Below are 27982 nucleotides of genomic sequence, written 5' to 3' on the forward strand. Positions count from 1 at the left end.
GCAGCAGGATGCTTGAGGCAAGCACTTCATACATAAACACAAGTTTATGTTCAGCCAATTTGCCTCAGGGCTGGCTGAGTATATAAGGGGCAGGGAGCCAATAGGAAGGCTGCAGGCAATGAGTCATCACACAGACTGTATACTGATAGGCAGGGATGGAGTGTATCACAGTTGTGGAGTAATGAAGGGCATTAATGTTTTTCGCATTAACCCTTCGAGTGTTTCTGGTCGTGTGACGCCGACATGTAGCAGAGACAGGAGCATCCTCTGTTGCATCACGAGATGCAACGTGGGGGCGGAGCCTAGGTCCAGTACCAGCAGGAGTAATGTTGCGCTCATGTGCAGTGCACCCGTAAAAGGCGTCACCCAATGCGTCACAGGGCGGGACCAAGGTCCAATCCTCACAGTACCCCCCCTTCAGGGACGACCTCCGGGCGTCCCAAGGATGGCTTGGAGGGGAACCTTTGATGGAAGTCCCAAACGAGCCTAGAGCATGTAGTTGGTCCCTGGAGATCCACGAAAGCTCCTGGGGGCCGAAGCCCCTCCAATGGATCAGGTACTGTAATTTTCCTATTGAAATCCTGGAATCTAGAATGGTCTAGACCACAAATTCCTGCTGGCCTTCAACCAGGAGAGGCTCAGGAGGAGACGTCGAGGCAGGGAACTGGGAATCCTGGATGAAGGACTTGAGTAGGAATGTAAGGAAAACTGAAGGAATTTTCATGGAAGCTGGCAACCTTAGCTGGTAGGCCACAGGGTTGACCTTCTCAATGACAGGGAATGGGCCAAAATATCAGGGTGACAATTTTGCTGTAGGAACCTTGAGCCAGATTTTGTTGGTGGATAGCCATACTTTTTTGCCCCGGATTGTAGGTACTGTAGATGCTTCACGGCGATGCCGATCGGCCTGCTTCTTCTACATGGAGACTGCCTTTCGGAGATTCTCCTGAATCTTTCTCCATGACTCTTAAAGATGTAGAATCCTATTGTGCACTGCTGGTACCCCGGATCGGGGTCTTGCAGAAGGTAAAGCTGAGGGATGGAAGCCGGAGTTAGAAAAGAATGGCGAGTCCTGAGTCGACTCATTACGCAGATTGTTATGTGAGAATTTGGCCCATGGCAGGAGATCCACCTAGTTGTCCTGGGTATCGGAAATGAAGCAGCAGATGAACTGTTCCAGTGACTGATTCGTCCTCTCTGTCTGACCATTAGTCTGAGGATGATAGCCGGAAGAATAGTGAAGGGAGATCCCTAGTTGTTTGCAGAAGGCCCACCAGAACTTTGAGATAAATTGTGAGCATCGATCTGACACAATGACTTGGGGGACCCCATGAAGGCGGAACACCTCCTTGATAAAGATTTCAGATGGTTTGAAGGCACTGGTTAGATCCTTGAGGGCAATAAAATGGGCCTGATAGAAATTTGGTCAACCACCACCAGGATGGTAGTCCTTCCTTTTGATATAGGTAGTTCCACAATGAAGTCCATGGAAAGAGGAGTCCATGGATGATCCGGAATCGGGAGGGGTTGCAGCAACTCTGGAGGTATGTTACAGGGAGTTTTTTTCTGGGCATAAGTAGTACATGCGATGATGAATTCCTTTATGTCCTTACTCATCCCTGGCCACCAAAAGGTCCATTCCAGAAGATCAATAGTTTTTCTTATACCTGGGTGACCGGAGCTTTAGATGAATGACCCCATTCCAATACCTTTCGACAATAGGTTGGTGCGGTGAAGAGACGTCCCTCTGGAACTTTGAGACCCTCCGGAATATCAGACTGAACTCTCGGGATGTCCTCTATAGCATCAAATGTGGTAGCAGAGATGATACATGATGTGGGAAGTATGGTTTCCTGTCGGTCTTCAGCCATGTCTTGTACAAGAAATTGGCAGAAGAGGGCGTCTGCCTTCATGTTTTAGAACCTGGTAGATAGGAAATAATGAAACTGAAGCAAGAGAAGAAAAGGGAGCATCGAGCTTGTCACGACCCCAAGGGTTGAGCGCCTTTGATATATAAGAGGTGTTTATGATCCGTCAGTATAGTTACAGAGTTTTCAGTGCCCTCGAGCAAATGCCTCCATTCTTCCAAGGCCATCTTGATGGCCAACAGTTCACGATTGCCCACATTGTAATTCTGTTCGGCAGGAGAGAATTTTTTTTAAGAGAATGCACAGGGGTGTAGCTTGGGTTGTGTGGTTTTCCTTTGGGACAAGATTACCTCAGCCCCAACATCTGAAGCGTACACCTCAAGTGTGAAGGTAGTCCTGGATCAGGATGCACTAGCACTGGGGCCATCACAAAGGCTGTTTTTAGTTTCTCGAATGCTTGAAGAGCTGCAAGAGACCAAAGTGCCGGGTCAGCTCCTTTCTGTGTCAACGCCGTAATGGGTGCTACTATGGATGAAAAGTTTTGTATAAACCTTCGGTAGTAGTTTGTGAAGCCTAAGAACCGTTGTATGGCCTTCAGGGTCGTAGGACAAGGCCAATCTTTCACTTTGGCTGGATCCATGGCAAGGCCAGTATCGGAGAGGATGTAGCCCAGAAAGGACGTCGTAGTCTGATAAAAGTGACACCTCCAATTTCGCGAATAAGGGATTCTCCCATAGTCGTTGGAGTACCTGTTGGACATGACCCGGGTGTTCATGTGCGGTTTTGGAGAAGATTAGAATGTCATCTACTTTAGATAGACAATGATGTATTGGTCCAAGAGATCCCTGAAAACCTTGTTGACAAAGTCCTGGAATACCGCGGGAGCATTACAAAGACCAAAAGGCATGACAAGGTATTCGTAATGTCCATCCCGGGTATTAAACGCTATTTTCCACTCACCCCCCTGTCGGATTCTTACAAGATTGTAGGCTCCTCGTAAGTCCATATGGAAAATAGCTGAAGCGCTCAAATGCAGGTATATCTCAAAATGATAATAAGCCAGACCACTGTACCAGGGTACTAACAATTGATGTAGTACCTATTGTGTCATATAATGGGTACTATCCTCCTGAAGACAGGTGGTGTGTGGTGCAACCCACTCACCATCAGTCTCATTTGCAGGTTCCCCTGAAAAATATACAAGTACTCACATCCTGGTAGGGCAGGCAGGCAGGCTGTGCAGCTACTCAATGCAATACAGGGAAAAGGGAGACCAAAAAGCGCACCAGCACAAACGGAGCAGGAAGAACCCAGGACAAAAAAATGATTAAAAGGGCACTTTAATGTGCGACGTTCGAAATGCATTGGGTGGGTCTTTTGTCACATTAAAGTGCCCTTTTAATCATTTTTTTGTCCTGGGTTCTTCCTGCTCCGTTTGTGCTGGTGCGCTTTTTGGTCTCCCTTTTCCTCGTAAGTCCAGTTTAGTAAAAATGGTGGAACCCTGTAGTCTATCAAAGAGTTTGATGATGAGAGGTAAGGAGTAGCGGTTCTTGATTGTGATTTTATTAAGTCCCATTAATCAATACATGGTCTGAGGGATCCATCCTTTTTCTTTACAAAGAAGAACCCCACACCTGCAGGAGACGAAGACTTCCAGATGAAGACCCTTTGCAGGTTATCTTGGATGTAGTCCTTCATGGTCTTGGTCTCTGGAGGTGACAGTGGGATAGAACATCCTCGCGGGGGCAATGAGCCGGATAGAAGGTCGATAGGGCAGTCGAATGAATAGTGGGGTGGAAACACCTCAGATTGAGCCTTGCTGAATATTTCCTGAAATGCAGAGTAGATTTGAGGCAGATGAGAAGTTACCTGCTCTGGTATTGAAACCCCACGTAGACCTTTGGATGGCACAGAGCAGTTGTGTCGGCAGTGTGAACTCCATTGAGAAGGCTGCTCTTCTGTCCAGTCGATCCGAGGGTTATGTAGTTGAAGTCATGGGAGGTCCAGGAGGATGCCGATGTTAGGAGAAAAAATTACATCAAATTGGATCCTTTCGGTGTGGACCTCTCCTGTCTGTAAGTGGAAAGGGATAGTTTGAAGACACATACAGGTGGGTTGTAAGTGTCGACCGTCAATCGCCTCAAGCCCTAGCGGTTGACTTTTATGTGCCAAAAGGATTTGTTTCTTTCAGCAAACCCCTGGTCCATGAAATTTCCCCCTGACCCAGAGTCCAGAAAGGCCCGAGTTGTGGCCTTGAAGGTGTCACCGGTTAGGGTGACGGTATCAAAAGCCTAGTCGGCATCTTGGGAGGAGAAGTAGTTAATGTTCCCAGTGTGATCCTCCCTTCTGTCACTGGAAACTTGACGTTTCCCGAATTCTGGGGGCAAGCAATTGCCTGGTGTCCAGCATTATCGCAATAAAGGCAGAGTCCAGCATTACTGATACAGAAAGTTTGAGCTCAAACCCAAATCAAATACTTAATGGGGAATAAATATTAAAAAATATACCGATAAATATCACCAAGAGGAAATGCAGCTGGCGTGAGGAATTTTGTAATCCCTCAAGAGAAAAATCACCAAAAAACACACAAAGCGCAAGAACTCCTCTCAAATGTGGTACGTTGTCAATCAGGTAGGAAGCTGGTAAAATGCAGCTAGTATTCCCAATTTTCAGTTTGCAAAAGAGAGAAGAGAGATATAGTGCAACACAATTTAATACAATAAACAACTCTAGAGCATAGAGCTCATTACACTCACATGCTCATGGATTAAAACAGGCAGATTGACCACTCTGGGTCCTGTAGTTTTGAATGCAGTTATGCTGTATAGTGAACGAGACAGCATGTCCTCCAAAGCACTCACTTCCATGTTCGAGTGCTGGGTGACGTCACAGGCACTCTCCACCGATCAGAGACTCACAGCGACGGCGGGGATATGGGCAGGCAAGCGGCGGACCCCTTAGCTTCACAGGACATCCACAAACGATCCACAGCAGCACCTCAACAGGATTCAGAAATGGCAGTAGTCCACGGGGTAAAACAAATAACCCTATGCATTTCATCCGGGTACAACTATTCATCCGGATATGAACAATTCTTCAGGGATGTATGAATATGTGACAAGCCAGTCCCAGTTAAATAGTCCCTAGAAACGTCGACATTATGGCGCAAAAGGGGCAGTACATCACGTAATTGGCTAACACATAGTAATACATACAGAAAAGCCTCACTATTTAAACGGACACTAAAATCTATAGAAACATAATAAAATACATAGTGACATACATAAAAATGGAATGGAATTGAATAAATGGAGGAGGATTGATCTAGATGGAAACAGATAACCATTAGTCAACAAAAACAAAAACCTGTACAGTATATATACACATTAGGATAAATTATCAATAAAAAATACCAATAAATACCCCAGAAAAAAATACATAAAATAGAAAATAAAAAAAATAAAATGCACAGTAACATAACTAATCAAAAATTAAATGAAATAATTCAAATGAATTAAAAAAGAAAACCAGATCAATATCTATATTTAAGCCCCAAGGTCTAAGTGTTCTCAATTTATGTATTCAGAAGGTCTCTTTTTGAGAGACCTCCTATATATGATTTCTACCTCTCCAGTGCAGGGTAACTGTCAATGAAATATAGGTGGCCGGTGCTTCAAAGGTTAATTGTATCCATATAATATATATAATCATCCACTAGGACCACTCCACTGTATGATAAATATACTGATAGTGCAGCTTCCCTTACCAGGGATAAGGGACTAGTACCTAGTGTTCACTGGTACACATCTTGAAGTACAAAGATTGTCCCATATAAAGCTGACATGGAGCATAAGAAAACAGGAATATCACACTGTTTAGTTCCAACGTCCTTCAGTGTGGTCCTGGTCGCGGGTTAAAAACGGTGTGCTGATCTGCCCAGCAGGATGAACAAACAAAAATGGAAAAAAGACAGTGCACTGCTAAAAAGCAGGAGAAGGCTCACAAGAAAAATAAAATGTATTTATTCAATAAATGGATCATGGCTGATCCCTAGAAAAGCAGCAATACAATGCACCTACGCATTTCAGGCCATTACCCCTTTACCAAGGTGTAAATAACTTACAAAGCAACCAGCATATAAATACACATCCCGATCGCGCCAGTGAGTGACATCACAGCTCAGTATCCAATCCACTTAGCGCTCCTTTGTGCAGAGGCTGTGATAGGGCAGCATGTCACATCAATATAAAAACTTTATTGAGACCATACAAACGCCTATAAACATCAGTAGAGGTGTTCAGTCTTGAATACAAATGCATTCCCTATTGACATATCCTCTGATTGGCTAATCCAGATCTCAATAGGAAAAGCTTTATAAATAGCACATCCAAACAGACAATCCTCTGCAATACTAATAATAGGAGAGCTGTGACGTCAGTCACTCAGCCCACAAAACGTAAAAACTGACTCAGTCACCCAAAAATTACAAAAATAATCTTTACCAAACCAAAGATGACTAAAAAAAAACAAAAGAAAAGAAAACATAAACATAATTTAAAAACAAACACATTAATGATGATACCATAACATCCTCCATCCCCTTCCAGCACAATCACCTTAAAAAAATAATAAAAAATAAGGTACAGAAACACATACTGTATACTGTATGTATACAAAAAAATACAATCAGAAGAAATATCTCAAAACATATAAGAATTCATATATACACTATCCTATATCTACATAAACTAACTCTAAACATGAAATACATTAATTATTTTAAATATATAGACATACATAAATTAAAAATATTTAAATTTTTAATCAAGAGAACATTATTATCTGTACTCTCAGTGAAGAAGGGGGAGGGAGGATGTCAGCATATTGATGAAGGCACACTAATAACAAGAACTTCAGATTTATTTTTCACTAGGTGTCTTTATACCAACATAACCTAAACAATGCACCATATCTAAAGGTACAGTATTAGTAAAGATTCCAAATGTATTTATCATTAGTTATATATCATTAAGTGTATTTATCACAGCTTGGCATGTATAATGCACCATACAGACACAGATCATACTTAAGGAGAGGGTAATATTCCATAAGCTCATATACTCCAGAGTCCTCAAGTATATCAATAGGATCGTTGGTCCAGAGTGTGAGATATGAGACACAATCCCCAAAATGAATACTATCATAATGAGAAATCAGACTCACGCTCACTTTTATAGCCCTAGATGCCTGCAGGGACAATAAATTAAAAACAATGCAACCAGACAAAACAGAGTAGAACGGCGAGAACAGAGGGAAGACCACTGGATCAGAAAAAAATGTCCAAGATCCCAATCAGTATTGAAACCGATTGGGACCTGGGTCTTCAGAATAAAGATCCAGTAGGCCTCCCTCTGGTCGAGCATCTTGATCTGATTACCGCCTCTCACATCGGGAGAGATAAACTCAATTCCACAGAATTGCAGATATCTACTGTCCCCCCTGTTGCTGTGGGTACAGTGCAGTGGGACCGGGTGAACGATGTCCTTACAGTATGTTTAATAAGTCTGACATGTTCCAAGACACCTCGTGGTCCATCCCACCTACTGTTTCCCACAGCCGCAGGTGAGGAGGTACTGTAAATAACATATACAGTTTTACAATTAATGAAGCTCTGTATATGGAACACTTCCTTGGTGACTGTATTTTCAAAAGTCTTAGACGGTACCATCAGATTACAAATTTTACAGGAACCACATCTGTATGATCCCTTGGTCACCTGTCTAGATCTATCAGTATGTGATGTGAATAAACTGGGTGAAAGGGAATTCAAGATAATTTTGGCCTTTCTGAACACAATTTTGGGGTTTGATGGTGAATCCTGCCCCAAGACAGGATCCAGGCGCAGGATATCCCAGTGTTTCTCCAGGATTAACCTGATGTCCTTTGCCAGCTGACTAAATTGTGTAACAAAAGTGGACACTCACATTTTGAGACATTCTTAGGCTTCCTGTTTAATAACTGATTTCTGTCCATTTCCTCCACCTCCCCACGTGCTTGTATTAAATCATGGGGCCGTAACCCCTGGCAAGAAACTATTGTGTAGATCATTTGATTGTCTATGGACATCTTCATCTTGGGAACAATTTCGCTTCACCGTCATAAATTGCCCTTTTGGTATTCCTTTAATAAAATTCCTAGGCTGCCAGCTGTCCGCTCTCAAATATGTATTTCGTGTTTTCTTTTCGGAAGATGTCTGTATGTATATTCAAAGAAAGATCAATATAAAGTAACAGATCCAAATATTTTAGATTCTAATAATCATAGGTGTATGTGAATTTAAGACCATAATCATTTGTGAGAGTGATTCTGTAAACAATAAAAGTGTAGTGACATCACCCTCCCAAATAAAAATAAGATCGTCAATAAAGCAACGATAAAAAATAATGTGATCCCTAAATGGGTTCCTATCTCCAAACACGTGGAACGATTCCCACCATCCCATGAATAAATTTGCATAGGATGGGGCAAATCTGGTACCCATAGCTGTTCCACGTGTTTGGAGATAGTGAACACCATCAAACAAAAAATAATTATGTGTTAATAAAAAGTGAATAGAATCTGAAATAAAGTATGATCTGTGTCTGTATGGTGCATTGTACAGGTCAAGCTGTGATAAATACACAATGATATACAAAAAGTATGTGTGTTAGGTAGCACTCCACAACCAAGTCCGTATGGAAAGTAAATGATAGGGTGCACGGGAACAAGGGGTAACCTCTAACCCCCAAGCAAGTCAGTAATATATACAGGGGTCCCCAGCACATAATAAAGGAATAAAGACAAAATCTGTCAACAAGAGGATCAATATATTGAATGTAATAGCAGCTACAAAATCAGCCCTGGCATAGGGTCTGGAGAGTACATCTTGTGGAGAAAAACAGTACAGAGGGAGAGGAGGGGAGGAAGGGGAACAAGGGGGTGAAACACAAAAAACAAAAAACAAAAGGAAGGTGAACAACGTACAATACACGTAAAGTTTAAGGCGATAAAAATGTAGGGGGCGACGTTTCTGAGCCAAATGCCCCTTAATCAAGCCCGTTCCCCCCAGACTGAAAACAGCCTATGGTACTTCCCTAGTTTACACACCTTCAACCTACTACCTCTCACCAAATGAATAAGGATGAATAATGAACTGATAAACCAAAATAGTTGGTCTGTCTATTAGCAATAAGTCTATCCTATAGGTACATGAACATTAATAGTGCGAAAAATATAGCTAGGCATATAGACTCTCTAAACAGATTAACAATAGGCATATATGTGAAGACTGATAATACTGCAAGATCCTGTGCTCAATAGCACCTAACTAATCACTTAAAGCATGGCACAAAAATATTTTGCACAGTAAATTGAATAAGCTTAAGGCTGAACAAGAGACAGTGATTAGGACACAGGGACAAATGCCAAGTCAAAAAGAATGTTAGCAGTACGAATCTTCTGCTGTGGTGTGACATCTGTGGCTCTCATGGGGTAGTCTGCTGTCATCCCAGTGTGTCCCACATGGCTTTGGTTTCAGGTAGAGACAGGGGATAAGATTTACCTCTTGGTAAGAAGGAACCTGGCAAGAGATCAATAGGACAGTCGAAAAGGGCGATGAGGAGGAAGAACTTCGGATTGTACCTTATCGAACACATCCTTGAATTCAGCATAGACTTTGGGTAGAACACTCTTATCCTCTTTGGGAGTAATTTGGCTGAAGATCTGTTGAGATCTGTTGAGTAGAGTTTAAGCAAGTCTTGATGCAATGGGGACTCCGTTGAATGGGTTCTTTATCAGTCCAATAAAGTTGCGGATTATGTTGCTGTAACCATGGCAGCTGCTATGGTACGAAATTCCAGAGCGTAACGAGCGACTGGGCATGAACCCAGGGAAAGGTGAAATAGAGAAGATGCAGCAGTCACCTTATGACCTGGAGTGTCAAAGACACGTCTGAGATCCACAGTGAAGTGGTCGAGATTCTGTGTCAGCTCTGGTCTCCGTTCCCAGATGGGGGAAACCCATGCCAGTGCGTCTCCAGAAAGTAGACTGATTATGTATGCCACCTTAGATCTTGCAGAGAGGAAGCGAGAATGTGTTAACTCGAATTGAATAGCCCATTGGTTATGGAAACCCCGACACCCATGAGGATCACCAGAGTAGCGATTAGGAGTAGGCAGACAGGGTTCAGCAGAAGGATGGGTATCTGGAGACGACAAGAAAGGGGACGCGGGTCTCAGAGAACTGGCCTGCTGGTGTTGCAAATTTGGGCCCCAACGGATTGTGCAAGGGAAGCAACACGAGTCTCTAGTTGGGAACATCTGTCCACAACTGAGGACAGGGCCCGACACACCTCAGTGGGGCCCACGTTTGTCGGGCTGTGCATACTGTAACGCTGTGCTCACCACAAACAATGCGGGACCCCGGTACTGAGGTGGGAATGGGTATAAACACCACCCACAGCCACGGGGGAACATCTGGAGTGTGGATGGTCAGGCAGCCAGGTCAGGATTGGAGAGAGTGGAAGGGTTAGGTACTTGCCGTGGTCTGAGGTAGGAGTCGGTAGAATGGTCAGAGTCCATTTAGCCGTTGGTTAGGATGGGAGATATGCGGAAGGTCGCAGGTAAGCCAGGTTGGTAAGCCAGAAGTACAGAGTCCAAAGTAATAGCCGTGTCGGTACACAGGAGGTCAATCTGAAACAAGGAGCTAGGAGATAAGGCAAAGCAGGACAAGGAACTAGGAAGTGGGAGAACAGCGCTAACTGGAACTATGCTCAACCAAAGAGCTAACGGCACAGCTGAGCATATATGGGAGAGCATGACCAATAAGAGTGGGGGGCGGAGTGGAGGCACAGCCTCCGCAGAGGCACGGATAGGAGGAGAGACACAGGTGACAGGTGGGCATAATAAAGAGAACTGACATGCAGCTTGGGAGCGGTGCACAAGCGTCACGTGTGTGCGTCGCACAACATTGGTGCACATCGCAAGCTGGGGGTGGAGCCAGACTGTGCAACATCAGATACGCTCCTGTGGGAGTAAGCGCGCCCTGTAAGGACAGCGGGTTGCGCAAGACATCAGGTAAGGAGGTAGTGCACCGTAGGGGACGCGCTCCCCGATTCTTTACAGTGTATTTATATGTCGATTGCTTTGTAAGTAATTTACACCTTGATAAAGGGCACACGGCCCGAAACGCGTAGGTGCATTGTATTGCTGCTTTTCTAGGGGTCAGCCATGATCCATTCATTGAATAAATAACTTTTATTTGACTTGTGAGCCTCCTCCTGCTTTTTAGCAGTGCGCTGCCTTTTTTCCATTTTTGTTAACTAAATCAATGCCTTGATAACTAAGGCCCACTGGGTTTGAATCATGGAACTTCTTAAAGTGCAATGAAACATTGTGGCTTTCTAGTCCAATAGTAATGTTTCGAATATGCTCCAAAATTCTTACGCAGAGAGGTCTGATGGTATGACCTACATATTGTAATCCACAGGGACACTGGAGTAGATAAATAACTGAGGAGCTCTTAAAGTGAATAAAATGTTTAATTTTAAAAACTTCATTTGTTACATTGGATGAGAAACAATCGGTTTTGCTCTTACCGAATTTGCAAGCTTTACAGTTTGAGCACTTATAGAAACCCTTAGGTTTATCCCCCAGCCATGTGTTATCGGCTGTAGTAGGTCTCAACAAACTTGGAGCTATTTTATCCTTAATATTCCTTGATTTTGTGTACACTATTTGTGCTTGGTCTGGTAAAAAATCTTTTAATATTTGATCACTTTTTAAAATGTGCCAGTGTTTATTTAATATTTTATTAATTGTAAAATGTTTGCTATTAAATTACGTAATAAAAAGAATAAAATTAGCTTTCGCTTCTTTCTTATGATTAGATTTTAATAAAAGGCTTCTTTCTATTTCTTTTGCTCTCCTTTTTGCATCTGCTACCTCAAGGATTGTCTCTTTCTATAAATTTCCGTTCAAGTACAGCGGACTGAGATTAAAAAATCTCAGGATCCGAACAGTTCTTGCGGACTCTTCTAAATTGCCCTTAAGGGATATTAGAGGTCCATTGTGGATGATGGCAACTGTTCTTTAAAATATAATTATTGCAGTCGACCTGCTTAAAAAAAGTTTTACTTAAAATTTTATTTTTATCCACATAAAGAACGAGATCTAAGAAATCTATGCTTGAACAGTCATACTTATATGTAAACTTTAAATTTAATTTGTTGTTATTAAGATACAAGATGAATTCTTCAAGCTTTTCAGCTGTACAGTCCCAAATAAAGAGAATATCATCTATGTGCCGTTTCCATGATGCAATGAACAAATTAGCGGATGATAAAAATCTAGTGATTAAAGCGGCTGATAAAGGAGGGGGAACGGTGATAATGAGTAGAGAGTATTACTTGGAGGAGTCACTTAGAATTCTTCGTGATAGAAATACTTACTCCATCCTACCCAACGACCCCACTAAACATTTTTGATAGTGAATTTCAATTTTTCTATAATACATTTCCCAATATCCCCATTTTTTATTTTCTGCCAAAAGTGCACCAGGATATGGACAGACCTCCGGGTCGCCTATAATTTCCAGAATAAATTCTTCAACTTCAAATTTGTCACATAATATAGATATCTTCCTTAAAGAATTTGTAATTACATTACCTTCATATTTGAAGGACTCTACTGAAGTCATTAATACTTTAGAAAATTTAGAGTGGAAAGATAATTATATATGGTGCACAGCAGACGTCACCTCACTTTATACAATAATAGACCATATTCATTCCATTCCATCTTCTCTCCCTGTCCACGTGGTGGTCATCTATCGCCCATCTACCGCTACTCATCCCCCTTCTGCCTTTCTCTCTCACTTTGAATCATGGCTCTCTTTCTTTCTCTCCTCAGACTCTCCTGTTCTTCTCCTTGGGAACGTCAACTGCCACATTGGTGACCTCTGTCTCCCTTGGGCTTCCCGCTTTCTATCTCTAATCTTTTCATTTGGCCTTCAACAGTGGACTGCAGACAGCACCCACAAGGATGGACACTACCTAGACCTGCTTTTCACCAAAAACCTTTTCTCTCTCTGATTTCTCCATTTCCCCCTTTCTTCTCTCTGACCATCACCTCATCTCATTTTATCTCTCTCGCTTCTCCCCTTCTCCATCTCTATCTACCCCTCGTTTCTGCAGAAACCTGCGCTCTATTACCCTACCAGCATTTGATTCCACTTTACGCTCCTCCCTCTCCTCTCTCAGTTCTGCTCCAGATCCTTGCAACCGGGTCAGGAACTACAACTCTGCCTTATCTTCCTCTCTTGATCTGCATGCCCCGCTTTCTCTCTGCCATCCTCGCCCTTCTAACTCCATACCCTGGCTAAATCCCAACACACGCATGCTGCAGTCCTCCACTCGTTCCTCTGAACGCCTCTGGAGGAAATCTCACACTCTCGCAGACTTCCTTCACTACAAATTTATGCTATCCTGTTTCAACTCTGCCCTCTCTCAGGCTAAACAAACCTACTATTCTTCACTAATCAACACGCACAAGTCTAACCCACGCCAACTCTTCTCTGTCTTTGACTCTCTACTCAAACCACCCTCAGCTGCCACTTCTCCTTCCGCCATCTCACCTCAGGACTAATTTCTCGTTATGAACCATCCCGACTCTTGCGTTCTGCTAAAGGATGCCTTCTCTCTACCCCCTTTGTATCTAAAGCCCTCTCCCGCCTTAAACCTTTCTCACTTAAACCTTTCACACCTCTTGAATGCCCTTCCCCTCAATACCCGACTAACACCCTCTCTATCCAACTTAAGGCACACTTGCTTAAAGAAACATATGAGTAGCACTGTGGCTAATACTATACACATGATATTTAAAGCTTGGTCCCCTGCAGACGCACTTACCAGAATGCCCTCCTACTGTCTCTGTACATTCTTCCTACCGACCAATAAGATTGTAAGCTCTTCGAATTAGGGACTCCTCTTCCGAAACGTTACTTTTATGTCTGAAGCACTTATTCCCATGATCTGTCATTTGTATTATTTGTTACTTATATGATTGTCACATGTTTATAACTGTGAAGCACTATGTACATAAATGGCGCTATGTAAATAAAGACATACATACATACATACATACATATACATGGCATGAGAAAAGGGGAAGTGTCAGTGCACTTGTGCTACAGAATTAAGAATTAAAGCATCCAATGCACAATTAGAACTTTGTATTATGAATTTAAGATAATTAAAAAAAAACTTAATGGTGATATTTCCGAGCACTTTGCTTTGCTGTGCTTTTATCATAAGCTTCCTGGAGGAACTGACCCATCACGTTAATTTTCCTTACTGAGTCTTTGTTTTTCTTAGTTTTACTCATTTATACGACATGCTTTCAACAGTATAAGAAGTTGTACTTATAAAAGTCCTTGACCTTGGTACAGAAGTAGACTGTACAAATCAAAGCACTGAAACATAACAGTGTTTAGAAAGAACTACTCGTCTTACGTCAAATGCATCCACTTTTGCAATACAAGCATTAGTTACCCTAAGGAAGCTAACATTCACCATGAATTAATGAGAGATTTAAAATTAATTGCCTCATTTCACAAAATAGCATATGCAAAGCATTTTAATAAATTGGAACAGATACATCTGATATAAGCTCAAAAGTCGATAGCAAAGTTAATTTCTCATTAGTTTTATTTTAGAAGCAACACATTTTGCATCTTCAAAGAAAGACAGTGCTTAAGGCAATGTTAGAGGATGTCAACTATGTTTTAATATTTCATTGCAACTACAGTAAGAGAGCAATGTAATAAAATCTGAATTTTAGTAAAAAATTTTTATAGTTTCCAGATAGTGATTTTTTATGCCCTAACAAGTTTGCCAATCTCTATTAACCAACACATGATCCACTGTGTCAGTTATAGTGCATTTTATTTTAATAATGTTAGCAACTCTACAAGGTTTGAACAATTTAATCGTGGTCTTTCATTATATACAGATGTAGCAAGACTTGCTGTTTGCTCTGCTGAGGCTGCCCGCTGTCTTGTGACTGTGACGATATCGGTCCAGATGGATTAATGCTGCGGGGGGTCAGATCAAGAAGCATGGACCCCCCACAGAATGATCCCGGCAGAACCTGTCCCCAGAGCCTTGGGCATTTGCTTTTTCAGCAACAGAAAAAGAAATAGGTGCTCAAACAGTTCCGGATTTGATAATATTAATATCTATACACAAGGAAAACTCATGCATGGAGTGGGTATTAGATTAAATGAGTGAGTGATCTTGAGAATGAAACCTCCTGGAGGTTACAGAAATAATGGTTTCCCACAGTGCTGCAACCTCATTGGAGGTGAAGGTAAAGGTAAATGACAATCTTCAATAAGTCAAAGTTCTCACTTTTTGTATTAGTAGATTTTCTTCTCCATAAATGATGCAAAGTTTTTACGCAATCCTAGAATTTCTTTGGTAAGGCGTGACAAGCCGCAGATGAGAAAATCCAGATGAAAAGTAAAAAAATAAGCAGCGCACAGCCAAGGGAGCCAGGCAGGATGATAGTAAAAAATATATTTATTGTTCCATCACAAAAAAAGGTCTAGGATCCCTCCAAAGCATTTCGCACCTTTTGGGTGCTTTATCAAGGAGTATTTGCTTTTTCACCTGCGGCGCTCGGGACAGTTAATCTTGCTACATCTGTACATCTACTGCAGTGTACATGCAAGAAGTATGAAATCAGGAAATAAAGGGATGTTTAGAAAAACATTTAGTTAAAACTTCTAACATAAATAATAATGTGTAGGATATTAGTACTGTAGCACACTAACAGTCCCCAGTCTTCTTGTTTGAATTAGGATAATTCATTCCTGTCACCTCACCCTGCTGGCATAAAACAGACTCGCATACAGTACAGGTCTGTACAAATGTTCAATTTGATCACATTTAAAGCGTAAGGGTACATTTGTTGCACAACATTAAATGATCTTCTACAGTTTAACTGTACATACATTAACAACTAAAAAATATGTGGTCATACTGTAGATGAAAGAATATAGTCTCTGTGTGCATATTCAGGGCGACTGATAAAGGGGACAGTTGGGACTATTGTCCCAGGCCCGGTGAGTATAGAGGCCTGGGCCCCCTGCCGGGAAACCCCACAAAGAAGGCCTCCTTGAAGGTGGTACTGAGGGGGCTGTTGGAAGGTGTCATTGAAGGTACATATTTAAGGCAGCATCCTGCAGATAGGTGGAAGAGAGGCTCCCCTGACAGGTACCACTGTGGGCACCCTTCAGCAAGCAGCTCTGCAGGACCCCTTCACAGGCCTCTAATAGGCCCCTCTTCTCCTCCCTCTCCCCCCCCCCCATTTCCCCACCTATCTGCCTCCCCCACTCCCTCCCCATCTCCCTCCCAATCCCCCTCCCTCTGTCTCTCTACTCTGATCTATATCAGCCTCTCACTCTTTCCTCCCTCTTCCCCCACTCCATCTCTTGTCCCCTCTGCTTTGTATCTCTTCCCCCTCTTTTTCCCCATTCCACCCTCTCTCCACCCTTACTCTCTTTCCCACTCTCTCTGATCCATTTTCTCTCTATCTCCTTTTTCCTTCCCCCGTCTTTCTCCCTTATTCCCCTCTCTCCCCCTCTCCTCCTCCCTTATTCCTCTATCTCTACCCTTAATCTCATGAATCTTTCTCTCCTCCTGTCTCTCTCCCTCTCTTTTCTATTTCCCCATCCTCTTTCTCCTCCCTCTCAATCTCTCCCCTTTCTCTTTCCCTCCCCAAAGTCCATAACAAGCCCCACTGGGTCTTAGATCCTTCCCATTCCCAACCCCTGAGATCCATATCTCATTCCTCCCCCCCCCCCTCTCAGGAACCCCCAGTGCACTGGGGGGAGTGTTAATAAAGGGAATAGGGGAGGGGCTCTGCTCCTTTCATTTGTCCTGGGTCCGAAGATTTCTGTTGGTGGCCCTGCGCATACTGCAGATGGAGACCAATCCTATTTTAATACTTCCCTTGGGTCACATTACATCCACATGTTGGCTTGTGGCAGGACTCCAGATGTGGGATGGCCCTCAGTAGCCCGAACAGTAGGGAGAAGGCAAAGGCATAGTAGGGATCACAGGCAGGTTCAGGGCAGATGGGAAGTATCATAGTTGAGTCATGGGCACAGGTTGGAAGCTGGTGGCACAGTATCATAGTCAGGTCATGGGCAAAGGTTGGCAACAGGGAATCCACAGGAACAGGGGCACAGGAACAGAATAGGACAAGCCAAATTACTGGCAAGGGCCTTTTATAAATGGACTAGGACTACAACAGAAACAGGCTAAAGCAAATACAGACTGTGAAAGGATGAGTCTCAGAACATATTAAAAAGAGGCATGAATACCCACCCACCCAGTCACCCACTCAACCACCAAGTCACCCAGTCACCCACCCAGTCACCCCCCAACCCACCCAGTCACCGACCCACCCAGTCAGTCACTGACCCACCCAGTCACCCACCCAGCCACCTAGTCACCCATCCAGTGAGTGTGAGTATGTCTGTGAGTGTGAGTGTGTCTGTGAGTGTGTCTGTGAGTGCGAGTGTGTCTTTGAGTGTGTCTGTGAGTGTGTCTGTGAGTGAGTGTCTGTGAGTGTGAGTGTCTGTGAGTGGGTGTCTGTGAGTCTCTCTACAGGTTCCCTGTATATTGAAGGAAAAGAGTGCGCAACTATTAAACAAAATCACACACGTGAAGTGATAATTCAGTGAAATTGAAAAAGTATAATACGTGACCTAATGTTTAGGCAAGATGGAGCGTCTGCAGCTGTGGTACCGGGGATGGCCCAGAGCACCCCTTAGAACGTCAGACAAATACACAAAAGACACAGCGCACAACGCTCATAGTGCATTAAAAATATATTATAACAATAAATCAATAAGGTGAGTATTGTGCGTATATCAATAAAATTCAAATAGGCATGTTAGGGGTGAGTTACCCATACACCAACACTGTGGACTGGATCAGATGTCATCAGCAGGTACTGAAGCTGTTTTGTGATGCCAGGTTCCAAATCGTTCGGTGGAGGGTCTTTTGAAGTAACCACTTCGTGGCTAAACAGTGTCCAGCATCCGCAGTTCACATAAAGACAATCCTGTCCCACGGATACACACGGTAGTTTGTAGTACTCTCTCAAACCTCCGTCGCGGCACTTCTGGGTTATGACGTCATCGCTCAAAGGCAGCGCTGCTCGCGTGACAGTCTCTCTCCGGTGGCACGATCAACCAGCATAGAAGGGGTAGATAAAGTCTCAGAACACTCATCCTTCCAACGCGTTTCGAAACCATGTAGGTTTCTTCATCAGGGTTTAAAGAATGGGGAAACAGCCTGCATTGAAATACCCCACGCTTGTAGCCCATTGGTCCATAACATGAATGTCCCAGCCAATGGGATAGCAGCAAGGGGAGGTCAGTCCTTACAAAAAACTATTCAACAACAACTTTATTCATCATATACATAGAGAACACACAATTTTAAAAGGAACACGATTCTAAAACAAAAGAGAAAAAAAGGTATTAATACATCATCATATACATCTCAGTTAAAAACCAACCATGAATAAGTGCATAAAAGCACAGCCAGGATTAGATGGATTTCATGATATTGAATAAGCAGTAGAAATTTAAATGGAAGAAGCACGAACTCAATATGTACCCTGGCAAAGGGGCATAACTAAAGGAAACCTACATTATTACATCCTTTTATTAGCTAAAAGATAAAAAATATTACCATATTTCATATAATTACAAAACACAAATATATGAATAAATAAATATAATCTCCTAATTGTCCTTACAAATGGCAATATAAAACACTGGTGATAAAACTTAACATTTACAATTGAGGATAATGCAAGGGAAATAAGCTTCCTAGACTTGAGCCTGATGGCTTCCGAGGAAGGGAAGCTTATAACAAGAACACATTTTTAAGATGTGGATTCTAATAACCTGTTACTGGCCACGAGTAACCACAAGAAAACGTGGATTAGGAACATACCTAGTGGCCAGTTTTACAGGTTAAGGAAAAATTGCAGTCTGGATAGGGATTTTGAGGAACAGGCCGAACAACTGACCTTGAGATTCTTAGAAAGGGGTTACCCTCTGGATAAATTAAGGAATGACCTGGATAAAATAAGGAAGTTGGATAGGAGTACTATGCTAATACCGAAGGTAAAAGAAAAAGATTATAGACAGAAAGACGAGTGTAAGTGTAACATGGCATTTATCACCAATTTTAATTCACTGACAGTGCAAATAGAAGATATTGTGAAAAAACATTGGGCCATCCTCTCCAATGACCCAATACTAGGTGCCCACATTTCAAAGTCCCCTAAATTTATATACAGGAGAGCAAAAAAATTAAAGAATATGCTATCACCAAGTGATATTAAAATTAAGGAAAATCTGACTGGGGAGAAACGATGGCTATATACCAAACCTGTAGGGAATTTTAAGTGTGGAAAGTGTTCGGTATGCAAACATATGCATTCTGTCAAGAAATCATTTAAATGTAGTTCTACTGGAGAAGAATATGAGATTACAGATTTTATTTTATGTAATTCAGACCATATTGTCTACATAATCGAATGTCCGTGTGCCTTGCAATATGTGGGACGCACGAAGCGTCCACTAAAAGTAAGGATCCAAGAACATCTGCAAAATATTAAAATTGGGTACATGCAACATACTTTGTCTAAACATTATGCACTACACCATAACAAGGACCTCTCCACTTTGCTGTTTAAAGGTATTAAACATATACAGAGGAATGGTAGAGGAGGGGATAGGGTTAAAGATTTGTCAATACAAGAAACCTTCTGGATACATAAATTAAATACACTGCATCCAGGAGGTTTAAATGAAGATACTGTATTGATATTTGGTCCCTCTATTGATGATTCATCTAGATTCTACTGGTCATTTTTAACTCATTTATCACCTTGACTTTTTTATAATACTTTTTAGAATAGTGTTTTATATTGCCATTTGTAAGGACAATTAGGAGATTATATTTATTTATACATATATTTGTGTTTTGTAATTATATGAAATATGGTAATATTTTTTATCTTTTAGCTAATAAAAGGATGTAATAATGTAGGTTTCCTTTAGTTATGCCCCTTTGCCAGGGTACATATTGAGTTCGTGCTTCTTCCATTTAAATTTCTACTGCTTATTCAATATCATGAAATCCATCTAATCCTGGCTGTGCTTTTATGCACTTATTCATGGTTGGTTTTTAACTGAGATGTATATGATGATGTATTAATACCTTTTTTTCTCTTTTGTTTCAGAATCGTGTTCCTTTTAAAATTGTGTGTTCTCTATGTATATGATGAGTAAAGTTGTTGTTGAATAGTTTTTTGTTTAAGGACTGACCTCCCCTTGCTGCTATCCCATTGGCTGGGACGTTCATGATATGGACCAATGGGCTACAAGCGTGGGGTATTTCAATGCAGGCTGTTTCACCATTCAATATCCCTGATGAAGAAACCTACATGGTTTCGAAACGCGTTGGAAGGATGAGTGTTCTGAGACTTTATCTACCCCTTCTATGCTGGTTGATCGTGCCACCGGAGAGAGACTGTCACGCGAGCAGCGCTGCCTTTGAGCGATGACGTCATAACCCAGAAGTGCCGCGACGGAGGTTTGAGAGAGTACTACAAACTACCGTGTGTATCCGTGGGACAGGATTGTCTTTATGTGAACTGCGGATGCTGGACACTGTTTAGCCACGAAGTGGTTACTTCAAAAGACCCTCCACCGATCGATTTGGAACCTGGCATCACAAAACAGCTTCAGTACCTGCTGATGACATCTGATCCGGTCCACAGTGTTGGTGTATGGGTAACTCACCCATAACATGCCTATTTGAATTTTATTGATGTACGCACAATACTCACCTTATTGATTTATTGTTATAATATATTTTTAATGCACTATGAGCGTTGTGCGCTGTGTCTTTTGTGTATTTCCCTGTATATTGCTCTCTTCAGGGCAAATTCCCTCAGTGCCCCTTCCCATTCAGGTAAGTACTTCTGGGTCAGTATTTGCCTCTAGTCCACCACAAATCTTTTGCCTTCCTATCTCTAAGCACACTGACTCAGTATCTTCTAGCTCAATAATTGACTTCTAACTCCTCAACTGTCTCTCCCTTAACTGCCTGAACTAATAAATAATAATGATAATATAATCCCTTTTTAAGGGATAAAGGGAACTGTCCCTTTTTAACTGTGCTAACTGTGTCTCTCCACTGTTATAACTGTCATCTCCTTTAACTGTCCTAATCTTAACTGTCTCCCTCAACTGCAAATGCAGCCGCCCTATTGGCTAAGCCGCAGCATGTGACATTCCCCTGAGGCTCATGGAACTTGTAGTCCCTGTCCCTATTAGCCTCTCTCGTGTGGTCCTACTGCACTTATGCGAGTTATGCGCACGCGCAATCAACTACAAAATGGCGACGCCACCTGCAACACCACCCACAGCAGCGGAGGTAAGGGGGGGGGGAACGGAGGACCGGGGAGCCAGAGGGGACCTGGCTATATATGTAAGAAAGACTAATTGAAGTAAAGTATAAATGTAATACAAGAAATAAACTGTTATGTCAAAAACGAATGTTGTTCTTACTAGGAATTTATTCAATTTCTTTTTTAAAAAGCAGGACTGCGGGCAGGGCTAACGGCGTGCTTGGGGCGGGGCTAAGTGGCGAGTAGAATTTTTGGTTCAGCGAGTAGATTTTTGGGTGATTTGTCGACCACTGACTATAGATATGTTGATTTATTGATTCATTTTTACAGCCACATGTTCTAAGTCTGTCGTCATTCGCAAGGGATACATCAGATGTCCTATTGAGACTACAGGATATTGTGGTTTGAAAAGGAACCTTTCTCATTACATATGACGTAGAGTCCCTGTACTCCAGTATAGCCCACGATGACTGACTAAAAGCAGTGAAGTATTTTTTGTGTATGCAACATCATGATACTGAGAGTCAATGTGATTGAATCATCTGTCCTCACCTTTTATTTTATCATAATTACTTTGTTTCGACAAGAAATATTATGTCCAAATAAGAGGTACTGCGATGGGAGCAAAATGTGCCCCAGCATATGCTAACCTCTTTCTTGGATGGTGGGAGGCGGAATATGTTTTCATTGATGAATTTATGTCATACACTAACAAAATTCCTTTATGGATAAGATACATCGATGACATTTTCTTCTTGTGGGAGGGAGACATCAGCGAGTGTATCAAGTTCATTAATATACTCAATTGTAACAATCTTAACACAAAACTGACACAATAAATATTGGATACATCGGTTTCTTTCCTCGTTTTAAACATTATGAGCACTAGGATAGCAACCAAAGTATTTTGTAAAAGTACAGCCACAAACAGTCTCCTACATTTTGACAGCGGTCATCCTGGTTGGCTAGCTTTATCATCTTAAAAGATATTGTTCTACTACTCTAGCTTACAAGAATAGAGTTAAGGAACAATAAGTATTATTTAATGAAATAGGTTATAGAAAAGGATGCATTAAAAGAGCCCACTATAGGGTCAACCATATCGATAAGAATATACAATTAGTTCCAAAAATCAAAGACCCTAGTAATACTTCAATTTTGCAAATAAGGTTTATTTCAACTTTTTCTCAACAATGGGATGATATCAGGGCTGTTTTACAACATCACTGGTGTATCCTTCAAAGTGAAAAGAGTCTGGAAAATTCTATTGGTATGCGAGTACAGATGACAGCTAGAAGGGCTAAGAATATAAGATATCAACTTGTACATAGCCATTTTGAAAACAAGTGCTTATAAAAAAATATATCTAAGGGGTCTTCTCCATGTTGTAAATAAAAGTGCTGCGGATTAATTTCCAAAAAGAAAACTTTCATGAATAACAGTCGAACTAGAACTTTTACAGTGAGAGATTTTTTTTAACTGTAATACAAAAGGGTTGATATATGTACTATCGTGCCCATATAACATCCTATATGTAGGGATGACATCATGGGAACTGAAGGTGCGTGTTTTAGAGCATGAAAATTAGGAATGCCGTAAAAGATTTGTCAAGAGCTAAAAAATTAACAAGTGTTGCAAGGCATTTTAATTCTAAACATGCTAATTCAACTAAAAGTTTACTTGCATGGGGCATTGAGAACGTTTCTCTACCTTGTAAGGGTGGTAATTTGGAGGCTGAACTCCTGCGCCACGAGAGTAGATGGATTTTCTACTTGGATAGTGTACTGTAGCTCCTAAGGGTCTCAATGAAGACCTTAGTTTTTCATAATTTCTGTAGCTTTTGTTTATTTGAAATGGTGTATCTAATATGTTATTACTTTTTTAGTTTCTGTTGGTTTTCTCATTTTCTTTCATGTCTGACTTAATTTTTAGCAGCTGTCTGTATACTTAGGGTATATAGTTTACCAATGGTCGTCATATGGACGTGCCCCTGACGAAGCCTTTTGGTGAAACACGGGCTGGGTGCCTTCTTCTCTGCTATTCAGATCATCAGTCAGCAGCTAGCTTTGTTTTCGGTGTGTCCATTTGAGATCCAATACTTCGGTGTATGCAGCCGGTGTATGCGCTTCAATATCAGCAGAGCCCTGGGTGAGCAAAGGAGCCAAAGAATATGTTTCAGCAATGTGGAGCCGTTTTGCTTGAGTACACCACCGGAGGAACCAGGTAGGGAATGGACAGGGATGACAGAGGCACGGCGAGCAGCGTGTGACCCACGATAGGGAACCCGCGATCGTGAGCATGCACGCTTGGTGAGGGTACCGTGCGCAGAGTGTGATCCTGGGCGTGTGGACCGTGCCGTGGAGGAACGGGGACGTAGGGGAGTGGAAGAGCTAGGCACTTTGGAACCTGGGGTGACGGGGACACGCTGGGAACAGCGAGTCCCCTGATCTGTTACAATTATAAGGTTGTCTGCATGATAATAAGAGTGTTTCAGGGAAGACCTGTTGCAGTCTTGTATCTTCCTGGAGAATGGTTGCAGTTCCCTGGCGATCTTGCATAGGGCTTCTCGGTGTGGGTAATATATATGACCACCAGCGGTACACCTACTAATACACTATGTAATGATATCCCTATATACCAATAGGAACCACATAGTATCCACACACACTAATAGTAATGCAACACCCTCTTACATTTCTAAACCTACCATTGGTATACACTTCCACTCCACACACACCTTGTGTAAAGCGCTGTATACACTGTGGGCGCTCTATAAATGTATATTTACACACACACACACTTTTACATCACCAACATTTAACATCTCAAGTCATAAAATTGCATACTGCACAGGAGGGAGGGATAGGCTTCAATCACAGATCACATTCTAGGATGCACTGTTTTAAAGTAAAAAACGTTTTTGCTTCATTTATTTTAACACCGCCGGCAGAAGACATCAATCTATCTTGAAAGCTCGCACAAATAAAAGCATTTTGTTAACCACAGAATGGTATCGTCTATTCGTTTTTGATTATTAAGCTCGGCTAACACCGTACAGATAACTTGCGCTCGTATCCTCCTTTTCACTATTACCTATATTGATGTTTTGAGTCATCAATTCTTACTACAGGTAGCTGCACTTATTCACATTAAGAGCCTTAGCTTGGCTTCGTATAATATTTTATGATAATATAATTACACTCTATTTAGAGGTAACACTATTAATATTTAGCGCATCCATTTTCACTTTTCTACAATTGCATAAACAGAATAGCAGTTCTTTAAAGCAAATAATAGGCGTATTGTAATAGGTTACAGCAGCCCCATCACCAGCTGTTCCCCATGGGTGATACGTAGATGATATTCCACACTCCGTCCAAGATGATGATGCTGTCTCCCGATGAGGAGTTCCCCAGCAGGGCTCAACTGGAAGGCCGGTGTAGCACTCAGCGAGTGTAACTCAGGCGGCGAGGGCTGATGACGTCACCAATAAGTCATCAGGGTATGGAGCGGACACTGCAATCACGCAAAACTGTGGAAATAGTCCATATCAGGGTCCACAGACCGCAATTAAGGTTCACCGACCTGGAAATTGTTACATAGCACTCAGTGTAGCTCAGGCGGCGACAGCTGATGATGTTACCAATACATCCCCAGGGTATGTAACAGATGCCACAGTCATGTTAAGGTGCAGAGATGGTCCAGAATATGGTCCACAGACCAGGATAGAGGTCCACAGACCAAGAATCATTCCCTGAGAAAGTAGTTGTGCTCTTCGAAATGTGCCTAACCACCCTCCCCGGGGCAATTACCCCAAACCCCTCTTCCCATTGATTGTCACTGTGGAAAACCCATGCCCACAATATGGGCATAGATTACTACAATGGCAATGAATAGGCAATCTAAAAATTAAAGAGACCCACAAAATAAAATACATTACATTTCAATTACAAAAACATTTGTCAACAAACCCATTGCTTGTCACAGTGGTAAACCATGCCCACTATATGTGCATGGATTACCACAATGGCAATAAATGAGCAACCTAAAAAAAATCTAAAAAAAAATAAAACACATTACAATTAAATAAAACCAAATATTTTCCAAAAAAAATTATTGATTGTCACAGTCAACGTCAACACCTCGTTTGTGAAGAAACCACACCCAGGATAAAGGTTTTAGATCTTACCATACTCCCTATAGATAATTGTTGCGGGAGTCCTTTTTCTTTGTAAAGTGCAGGCAGTTGAAGAGTGACTGGGATCCCACTTCTGCCACGTAGTTAAACTTGAATCTGGATATCTTCTTGCCGCACTGTTCTAATAAAGTCTTACACCAGACATTATGGCATAATAAACTGTTTAATTTGCAGGTTGCAAATGCAAATAAAACAGTTTATTATGCTATGTCTGATGTAAGACTTTATTAGAACAGTGCGACAAGTAGAAACGTCATCCAGTAACACAGAACATCACTAGTAGGTTTAGAGTATGCATGCTTAGTAATTGAATGGAATGCATTCCATTCATTTGGTATATGCCACTCATGCATTCCATACAGTATACCTAGAGCGCACATTCGCAGTGATGTTCCGACAAAACTGTCTAATTAATGCGTCTATATCTTGATTTTGGCGGAAGCAGATTGTATTTTTTCCCCAAGTCTTTGTTATTTCTTTTATATAAAGATGGGGGAGTGTACCTGAGACAGGTACAAAATGTCCCTTATATTGGCGCACAGCAGACCCTTATGATATACTATGGTCAGGGGTGAATGAATATGTACAAAGCACAAAAAAAATAAAAAAAGTTTATTAAATATCTTTAAAATGTTGTGAGGTGTAATTCACTTAGCTAAAAATAGACTGGATAAGTCTATACTACTACTGGGTATCCCTAGTCAGTGCCAGTGTGGGGTAGTGATCTCATGCCAGATGGCTCAAAATAGGAGGTGTTTGAGACAGAGTGTGAGAGATCACTGCATGCAAATGTTTACTGATACTCAGCCAAATCTTGATAGTGTGTGTAGCAAGTCTACGTTGTATAGTAGCTGCCTGCACTGATGTGATGCGCTGATTTGGAAAGGCTAAAATCCATTTATTTGATATTTAGATCGTGCACTTCTTGATACACCCACTTAAAGAGGTGTCCAGCACTGCTACAACTTTGACAGTGCTCCCTGTGCTCACACGCTAAACACACTATATATAGCATATGCGAGCTGGCAATGATTCCCTCAGTTACAAAGGGTCTCAGAGATCAATATTAGCACACAAACAGGGTGCATCGTGACACTTTGATCCACACCAGCACTGCAGCTGAGACAGGATGCACGCATAGACTTATCCAGTCTATTTTTATCTAAGTGAATTACACCACACAACATTTTAAAGATGTTTAATAAACTTTTTTTATTTTTTTTGTGCTTTGTACATATTCATTCACCCCTGACCATAGTATATCATAAGGGTCTGCTGTGCGCCAATATAAGGGACCTTTTGTACCTGTCTCAGGTACACTCCCCCATCTTTATCACGACACTCCCTTGGCAGCACGCTACTCCATCTAGGGGTTTGAGCGAGGTCTCTCTCCATAGTACTTCTTTTATATAAAGCAAGAATTATTTTCATAAATCTTATATCGATATACAGTACAATACATGTTTCTCTAATTTACATTAATAAATATGTCATAATATATAAAGACTGTTTCTGTTATCTGAAGTTTCCTAGAATTGAAAGAGTGTATGGGGACAAGGGGTAGGTTATATTACACAGAACAATACAAAATGTACATTACTGTAGCAAAGGCTTTTGAATACTGTGCATTGAATTTAGGTTAAAGACACCCCCTATCATTACTGCAAAGTACTACAGCAACAGCCAAACACTGCTGTGTCACTGGGCCGTGACATTCAATGAAGTGCCAGGTTATTGCACTTGGTTGGGTGTGGTCACAGAACAGTAAGTCTTGCTACACCTGTAAGATTGTATTTGTAGTTGTGAAAAACATAAATGTATCTCACATTTGTAATGATATGTAGCCATGCTTTAAAATGGACTACAGTCATCTCTCCTGCTGGCAGTAAGGCTTGGTAAGTTATGGGAATGCCAGCAGTAATTATGGAGGTTTGCCCTCATACCCTGGTGAGGTGCCCTATGTATGGATGTATATGTGCCCTATGTATGGCCACATACTCTGAATCCATAATTAGTGATGTCAGAGTTGTGCCTGCCCCCAGAGGATACATAAGGCACAGCACTGCTCAAAAGTTAGAGTTGGTTGTAGTTGTTGGAGTAAGGAGCAAGTCTGAGTACAGACTTGGGAGGAGGCGGCTCACTAGACTGTGACCAGGGACCTGGCACAGGGAATATCTCCCTGAGGGGAGATAGGGAATCCACCAGATTGGGAAGACATACCTTTCAAAGGGCAGTGCAGTGAGCATGAGCGGCTGAGCACAACCGCTGTGAGGGGCAGCTGGCCCACCTCACTTCAATAAAGATGATCTTGTTCAATCATACCCTCGTGTGTAAGTGTGGAGTGATTACACAGAGGAGTGCACCACATAGGAGTT

General features: G+C 41.8%; 1 protein-coding gene across 1 annotated transcript in view; it reads left to right on the forward strand.

Annotated features, from left to right (window-relative positions):
• The first annotated feature begins 3703 nt into the window (after positions 1–3703).
• Positions 3704–27982, forward strand: part of TPO (thyroid peroxidase) — a 103049-nt gene continuing 78770 nt past the window's right edge. The window contains exon 1 of the mRNA XM_075595052.1: positions 3704–3887. Coding sequence (XP_075451167.1) covers positions 3704–3887 — 184 coding nt within the window. The remainder of the gene's footprint in view (positions 3888–27982) is intronic.

The sequence above is a fragment of the Ascaphus truei genome, chromosome 4 (assembly GCF_040206685.1).
Source record: "Ascaphus truei isolate aAscTru1 chromosome 4, aAscTru1.hap1, whole genome shotgun sequence".
Taxonomy (NCBI): Eukaryota; Metazoa; Chordata; class Amphibia; order Anura; family Ascaphidae; genus Ascaphus; species Ascaphus truei.